This window comes from Wolffia australiana, chromosome 5 (genome assembly GCF_029677425.1).
Source record: "Wolffia australiana isolate 7733 chromosome 5, ASM2967742v1".
Classification (NCBI taxonomy): domain Eukaryota; kingdom Viridiplantae; phylum Streptophyta; class Magnoliopsida; order Alismatales; family Araceae; genus Wolffia; species Wolffia australiana.
The window spans coordinates 9,960,044-9,967,920 of NC_135839.1; the positions used below are offsets into that span (position 1 = coordinate 9,960,044).

Below are 7,877 nucleotides of genomic sequence, written 5' to 3' on the forward strand. Positions count from 1 at the left end.
AGACGCTGCATTGAAAAATATAAACCACATTATTTTATTTTACAGCAACACAACCTTTTCTCATTATTTCCTTTTCATATATGCCTACTAAAAAGTTAGCAACAGAGTAAAGAGGAAATTAGGTATTTATTATACCTCTTAGGATAAGATAATTGTCTGTTATGGTGCAAGGTGATGTTTTATGTTTCAAAACTGTTAATCATTACCAAAATCTGATATATTTCATAATAATTGACGTACACCTCTTTTAGGCATAAGACAACTCGTTGTTCCCCAACATAAAAAACATACACAGACATAAAAAATAATACAAAGGAGTGTTATGAGAGCTTATATAATTCTAGTTTTTTGCTTGAAACAATATTGCAGACACAAGTATAATATACATTTTTAAATAGTAACAATTTATGAGAATTGATTTCAAGTTGAACACAAGCTAATAACAAATGGATTAGATGCTTTTAAAAATATATGCTTATACGATTGATCGTTTTAGATTATAAAGTAATATTTTTTATTTAAACGTAATGACATAGAATCGTGATGTAATCAAAATAATCAAGAAATAATAACTCAGCCTTCAACAAGCTCCAAGATAATGAAAGTTTCTCTTGATTTAAGGAGCATCTAGATGGATATCAGAATGATGTTACGGATTCTTGTAACATCAAGGTACTATATAATTCAACACGCACAATGTTATCCTCTTAAGATTCTTAATTCCCATGCATTTAGGACATCCACGCCTTTACTTTCTAAACCCGGATATATAAGGACATTTGCAAAGCCGAAAGTTTCAATAAAAAATCTAGGAAACCAACGTTGCATGTCAAATAGTTTCAGGATTTCCATAAGGACAAAAGCTATTTGTCACGCAACGTTTTTTTAAGACGTTAATTAATATAGCATGTCCTGTCAAAGATGTGGCCTGATCTTAATACGACGCGTTCTCCATCAGAGTAGGTGTTCCATCGCTATCAGACTCCTCACGTCAATTGTTTTTTCGCCCTCCACTGTTTGTCTGCTTTCTCTTTGTCAGTCTATAGTTATCTCGAAAAAAAATATTGTACTATTATCGCTTACATTAAAATAACCCTTCCCCGGGCAGTATGGGCACTCTTCATGCCCTTTTCATCATTCTAAACCACTAGCCAGCCGGAGCACTCGGGCGATACAACGACTTAACGGGAAAGGCGAGAAAAATAGGGCGATGTGCTTCAGAGATTTTTGTTTTATATGCCCCTACCTAATCTCTCTTAGAAGACGTATTTAATCTTCGAAATGCCGATCATTCTCTCGTAAAGACGCCCGGAATCATGCGTGCGCGACGACACAAGAGCACTAGCAATGTGGAAGACCATGTTGGACGTGTATCTCACCGCTTTTTTTTTTTTTTAAATATCGAAGACGGGCGAAATATCAGTGTAGGTTGTTCTCCGGGTTGCAAGTATGGCTGAACTCTTGCTATCTCTTCAATTCTCCTTCGATGGATCCAAGAGAAGCACATGAAAGAGACATAATCATTGGAAAAAAAGACAGAAATAAACAGAGAGTGAAAGGAAAAAGAGACTAGGAAGCATCATGTTTTCCTTCTGAGTGCCAATACCAATATGAATGCGAATTCGAATATGGGGATTACATTTTTTCAACCGCAGAAGAAGAGTTCGTTGAATGAGCAAATACTAGGTGCCAACCGGAGGCCAGAGGAATCCCCAGGTTCTGGGTCTTCTTATATAGATACCAAATATATTGGTCACTGCATATTGAGCGCGATACGAAAGACTTGCAAAGAAGCCAGCTCTCGTATCCCACAAGACTCAACGATGTTCAAACTACAAAAAATGCTGCTAAAGTACTCATGAATTACCCCGAAGAAGCTCGGCGCTAACAGTTTTTCAAACAGAGTGGAAAATATTCATAGTCGTTGTTGGTTTATCATTTGGTTTAAGGCATTATCTTCCTTGATACACTAGAGATACTGAACTATTAAGTTGACTCTATACGGGAGTGAATGTGTTATTTGCATAATGCAAACAAAATGGCTATCGAACGCTCAGAACTCTCAAGACCAAGGCACTAACGCACTGAGCACATGTCTGAATATAAATATAAATATATATATATATATATATTATGAACTTAGAAACCGAACACTCGGAATATATGAAGCAAGGAAATTATTTCAGTCATTTTCCGAAATTTATCTTTCAAATCCACGTCTCATCATTAACTTTGTTCTTCGACGTATACCATACATAGCGGCAGATAACGTTAGATGAATACGCGGGAAACTGAAAAATAAGTCAAATGGTAGAAATCAGCTTACGATCCATGATATCAGCGATGTCAGAGTTACCTCCGACCCGTTCTGTGCGGGCTACGGATCTGATTAGACTGTGGGCTGAGCCGCCCGTTTTCCACCCTTTCAGGGTCATCCAAGACTGCACGAAGCAACGGAGGAATGCGGCCGCAAAACAACGCGCTATCCAATGCTCTACAGTGCTGAGCTGGTCAGATCCGACTCGTCTTAACTCCTAGGATTCGGTCGTCAGTGTAGCAAAGTCAGCCGTTAGCAAAACGGAAACGTGTCATCTACGATGATTAAGATGATGATAGTAACGATAGAGCTGCGGACAAAGCGTTCTGCGGTCGCGACCGCATACCCGTTTGCCGCCCCGTTCCCGTTCTTGTCTTCCAAAGCATGCGAATTTATTCCTTCATGCGTCGCTGTCGGTGGTGTGTGACCGACGGATGAGCGCAGATGGCGGAAAACGCAAGACAGCCATCTGTTTTCTCTCTCTATTCTTGTCCTCGCATTTACTTCGTCTCTTGTTCTAACCGCTCCTTCTGTCCCTCTCTCGCTCTCCCTCTGGAGGTCTTTCGAGAAGAGGGCTCTTTAGGCCCTTTTGATATCCGCCTCTCTTTCTTTAGTTTTTGGCTCGATGAGCGTCGCGGCAGCGTTCGGAGGCTTCTCGATCCGGTTACTAGGCTAATTCTCAATCATGTTTTTTGTTTTTCCTTGGTTGTTCTTGACGTGAATTCTGAGGAATACGCTGTTTGCAGAGAGTTTACGGCGTTGATAAGGAATCGTGATGTTGAGAAATGTTGGCCCTTCGGCGGGGATGCTCAAGAAGCCACTCTACCCTCAATCGAATGCCCAAAGCATCGTTGGTGGTGCGCAGAGCTGCAGGCCGTCAGATCCGCCGTGGAGAACAAGAACGAAGTGATTCGGCACGCCGATGATAAGTATCCTACTGGCCTTCAAGAGGAGCCTCGGTCCTCAAAGATACCCGAGAAGAAAATCCGGAAGAGGAAATGTGCTGTAGAGGTTGTCGCAGAGGCATCGCTTGTAGATATTCTGAACGAATGTGAGAATTGCGGTAAAGACGAAATGGCCATTGTTGGGCCAAGCCCTCAGGGGGGGCAAGAAGAGCGCGATGCGTTGAATCAGTCAAAGAAACGCAAGAAAGAGAGATGCAGATTTTTGATGGCGAAAAGGACCGAAAAGGATTCAGACGTGGTGATCAAGAAAACCGGGGAGAAACTGCAGCCTGGTCAAAAACGGTGCGGTAGGGGTAAAAGGGACTCTTCAGCGGTTGATGGAAATGAGGTACGATTTTTTTGTGCATCCTGCTTTCTCGTCGCTTGAATCTTTAAACCCGATGCGAGTTGAGATTTCACTTTGACGGTACCTATTTGGCCACGTTTTTCATTTCCATTTTCGTTCAGACCTTATACCCAAGTATGGAAAGTTTGTACTGGTCGACCTGGTAAAAGTTTTCTTAAAAGGCGCCATGTTCCATTGTTCTAAGTTCCAATATGTTTCGTAAGTCATTCTGACTATCATTAGGTAGAAAACTCGATTCAACGCCAAATCATCAATCTTGAAAAGGCCTTCCGGTTTAATATTGTACGTTTGGCAAGCTTTAACACCACCATAGTAGAAAGCATCGCTTGCAATATTTCCATACTAGTTATAGGGAAATTGGGAACTGGAGAAGCTTATTATGCCCGTTTACTATTAAAGATTTCGTCTTTTTCACCTCAGCTTTAAAATCTAAAGACCATTAGCTCTCTGTCAAAAGTTCATTATTATCTTTTCACACCTTTGTATTCATTAGAATGCGCGTCCGCTCAATGACAAAACGAGCCAACTCTGTTAACAATTCTTCTTTCAGCGGCCTTCTAGGGAAAGAGAAAATTCTTTTATGGAAGACGTACTAATTAAATTTTTCCATAGAAGGCGCCCCTTTTGTCGTTCCTGTCACATATTTCCAGTTTTGTGTCCGCCAATTTCTTTCATCTTAAAATGTGGTAAACTTAGCTTGGTTTATTAAACACAGGAACTCGAATAAAATGTTCAATGGCTTCTTTTCAAACACAAGTTTTTTTTGTTGTCTTTGTCTTTGGACTATGTATATTTGTTCCGATCTTATTCTCACATTTATTCTGCTGTGGCTAATTCTGAAATGAACTTTAACTCATTTCCAGGAGAGAAAGTTTAACTCTGAGCTGCTGCCTTCAACTGAACTTCCTCAACTACAGAGTGGCTTGACAGTTAAACGCACTCGGAAGGAGAGGATGAACAAAGAATTTACTGGGCTGGCGGAACATAAAGGGGAAAAACACACGAAGGCACGAAAAAGAAGGAACTTTCAAAAAATAGAGGGGTCAACATTGTTGAGTTCTCATAATCATCAGGATGAGACTGATGCTCCCGTTGACCTGGTTACAGTGCAGGCTACTGATCCAGATAAAAACTTATCAGTCATTAACGGTACAAAAGCAGAGACAACAAGAGATGATCAAGAGGATTATCATATGTCTAAATCAAGATCACCTTCTCTCCAGAGTCTCTACAGAGTTTTCTCCAGTGCACTGGCTGCCTCAAATTCTACGCACAAGACGTCAGCAGATGAGAACAAATGTGCGTCAAGAAATTTGAATTGTGACAATGATCAGCTTTCTGCGCTGGTCCAAACATCAGGCGATGAGAATGTTTTGATGCGCTTGGAAGGAAGTAGCCGTTCCCAAAAAAGTGTTGGTTTTGGAGAGATGGTTGACCTAAACAACCCCATAGAGATCTGCAGCAGCCAATTTGAAGCTCTCACAGAAGTTTTTACTGCTAGCCGGAAAGAAGGGGATGTAATAATACAGGAAGATAGTATTACTCAGGGCTCTCCTTCAGATGAGAACGAAGATATTATTCCAAGACCTAATAGCCAGCCTTTGCAACAAAACTTTTCTTTCATTTCACCAGCTTCTGCAGAAAAAAGAACGTTCCATGCGGAATCGAAAACATCATCTAAACTTTTAAACGCAGTGGAAAGGAGAGAAGTATCCTCCTTTAACGGAGATTCTAACGCGCCGGGTTCTGAGCAAGGTAAAGTAAACGCCATTAACCAGAGTCGGTTGACGGGAGAATTATTCCAAAGGTCACGAGAAACATTGCTTGAAAATGGCTCTAGCAGAGATGTTCTTAACGGTCCGCCAGTTAGTTTGAAAAGAGAGCTCATACCAGACAACACACATCATCCGGGAAGTTCTCAAGAAGCACGAATGAATAACAAACAGGCTCCAACTCCTTATAATACATTGCCAGAACACAACTTCATTGAAAAATCTTCTCCATATCAGCCAAGTTGGAAAGCTCCGGAGCAATGGTTTCTTGACCGTCGTCAGGACTCAGCGGGAAACAATGGTCAATGTACTATAACTCAGAACGCAATTGGGAATCCGTCAAAGTCTTTCGCCTTTAACTCCAACCCGAGGAATACTTCTTATGCAGGGGAGAATCTCTCTCATGCTTTTCTTTCTTCCACATCAGAGCCATCCACCGTCCGACTGATGGGTACAAATGTCATGATCGGCAGAAACAGCAGTAATCACCCCTGTTCTTGGAAAGTCAAAGAGCGGTTCAATGAAAGTACTGCTGTCGCTGGTTCAAGACCAAGCGGGCACGAGATGTTTGAGTCTTATTTCTACGGTGGAGCAAATGAAGTTAGCACATCGATCTCACCCTACGCGGGCGCTCAATTCAGAAGTAATCTCGTCATGAACGCCGGATCAAAAGACCTTTTCCATCGAAATGATCGCCAGCCTGCTAACGTTACTCCAGACCAATTCATCCCGTCTGAAAGATTAACCCGTCATCATTTCTCAAATGACTGGCCTGGTCAAGGACTTATTTTGCGGAATCTTGCTTCGCCGAATATTTTATCTGGAGAGAGATCTAGTAGAAATTTGCATCTAAGCTCGGGGAATGACCTTCCTTCAACTTCAGCCTACCTAACATCAAAACAACTTACTCGGTGGCCTATAAAGGAAGTCAGAGACAAATATTCAGAAGCAGATATTTTGTGTCAGCTTGCAACCCATGGGGTACCCTTCGCAGCCTTCCGTTCAACCGACGTCGCCAGACGAGTAACGTCGACAGTTAGCGGTGCTGAGCCACTCGAAAGGTCAGAAATGGAGGAAAAGCTGGCTGCCTTTCAGTCGTTTTCCATGAGTGACCCCAGGAAGGTGGTCTCTTTATCAGGATCGGTTAAGCTCAGCGCTGGAGCAAGGCATGTATTGAAGGATGGGAGGAGGGTGGTGAACAAGGATAAACCTTTGGCTGTCCAGCCAACGGTCCCTTTTCCTCGCAATGGTGGTTCGCGTAACGTCCCGGTAGCGCAGGAGAAGTCAAGGATGATATAGAAACTCTAAGCCGGACCGCGGCCTGTGGAGGCGTGGCTTCGAATAACTATACTCAGTGGAGACTTGGTCGCTAATATGAGCCCGTTTTCGATTTTCTGGTCTTGACACTATTGGTGGAGTCCCGAAAAGTCTTGCTGTCACTAATCTCTTGTTCAATCTTTCTACCACATGTATCTGTGTATATGATAGTCAAGACATGACTCCTTTTGCATTCTATGTTCATCCTCCCTCATTATCTTTCTGCACATCCCCAATCCAGAGTAGTAAGTACGAAATAAAATTTTCTGTAGTGTTGGGTCTCGATGGATCATTCGTCTACTCTTTCAAAATGAAGGAACAGTTTGCTATCATCATACTAACGATGAAGACAGATGTTTTCTGCACTACGATGGAGCATCAACTAAAAGGAAAGGGTGTTAGTGAGTTCGATGTTTCCCAGCGGTCCTGCTTGCTTCCCCTGTCCCGCAAACGGCAGGAGGCAATGATTCATGTCTCTGAAGTTAAAGTTTAAGATATTCATAAGCAGTTCTACCACCAGGAATCTTCCCTGACGATGACGCGTTCCCTGAATTGCTAATAGTCGCTTAATGGCATCAATTAGAAAGCTGCTTTATAAAGCTGGATCTAGATTCTTCAAGAAGATCCTGGGTCAATCGAAATTCTTCTGAATTCAGAACCTTTTAGAGGCTTATGGATTATTCTAGACTTTCTATTATCATGTGTATCTCTCTAGAGAAGTGTCTCCAGAAATTTCCAATTATTGCTTTAAAAGAAGGTTTGCACCTCGTGAGGCATACTAGGGACTGGAAGGTAAGAGCTTTTGGGGAGATGAAGCTGAGAGGTGGCACTGCGCTTTAAAAAAGAAGCTTGCCAATGACATGACTTCACTTGTCGTTACTCTCATCAGTTTATCCCTTTTGTGATATTGCTCACATATTCCCTGTGTGCCATCTCTTGTATACCTATATTGTAAGCCTTGATCATCTCATTGGAGAAGATAGCTTTTCTCTTATCTGTTGGTGAGTTTGGTTCATATCTTCCCTATACTATTTGTGGATTCTTGAGATTATTTGGATATTTATTTGAAACCCCATTAATTAAGCCAATTTTAACGATGAGATGCTTGGAGTTTGTTTCTGAGGTAGGGGATGCCCGATCCTCTCGCCCTCCTTATTTGT

At 41.8% G+C, this 7,877-nt stretch overlaps 1 protein-coding gene across 1 annotated transcript; it reads left to right on the forward strand.

Annotated features, from left to right (window-relative positions):
* The first annotated feature begins 2,493 nt into the window (after positions 1-2,493).
* On the forward strand, positions 2,494-6,910 carry LOC144703154 (uncharacterized). Its single transcript, XM_078575254.1, has 3 exons — positions 2,494-2,980; positions 3,064-3,610; positions 4,492-6,910. Exons 1-3 carry the CDS (start codon positions 2,943-2,945, stop codon positions 6,697-6,699), a joined length of 2,793 nt encoding a protein of 930 aa, XP_078431380.1. The 5' UTR covers positions 2,494-2,942; the 3' UTR covers positions 6,700-6,910.
* Positions 6,911-7,877: the final 967 nt, after the last annotated feature.

What these genes read in the sequence shown, in the direction of transcription:
- LOC144703154 (XM_078575254.1), top strand. Translation starts at nt 2,943, where the DNA reads ATGAGCGTCGCGGCAGCGTTCGGAGGCTTCTCGATCCG. An exon ending in TTCGGAGGCTTCTCGATCCG is followed by an intron (nt 2,981 to 3,063) that starts GTTACTAGGCTA and finishes CGCTGTTTGCAG; the next exon opens with AGAGTTTACGGCGTTGATAA. An exon ending in CAGCGGTTGATGGAAATGAG is followed by an intron (nt 3,611 to 4,491) that starts GTACGATTTTTT and finishes ACTCATTTCCAG; the next exon opens with GAGAGAAAGTTTAACTCTGA.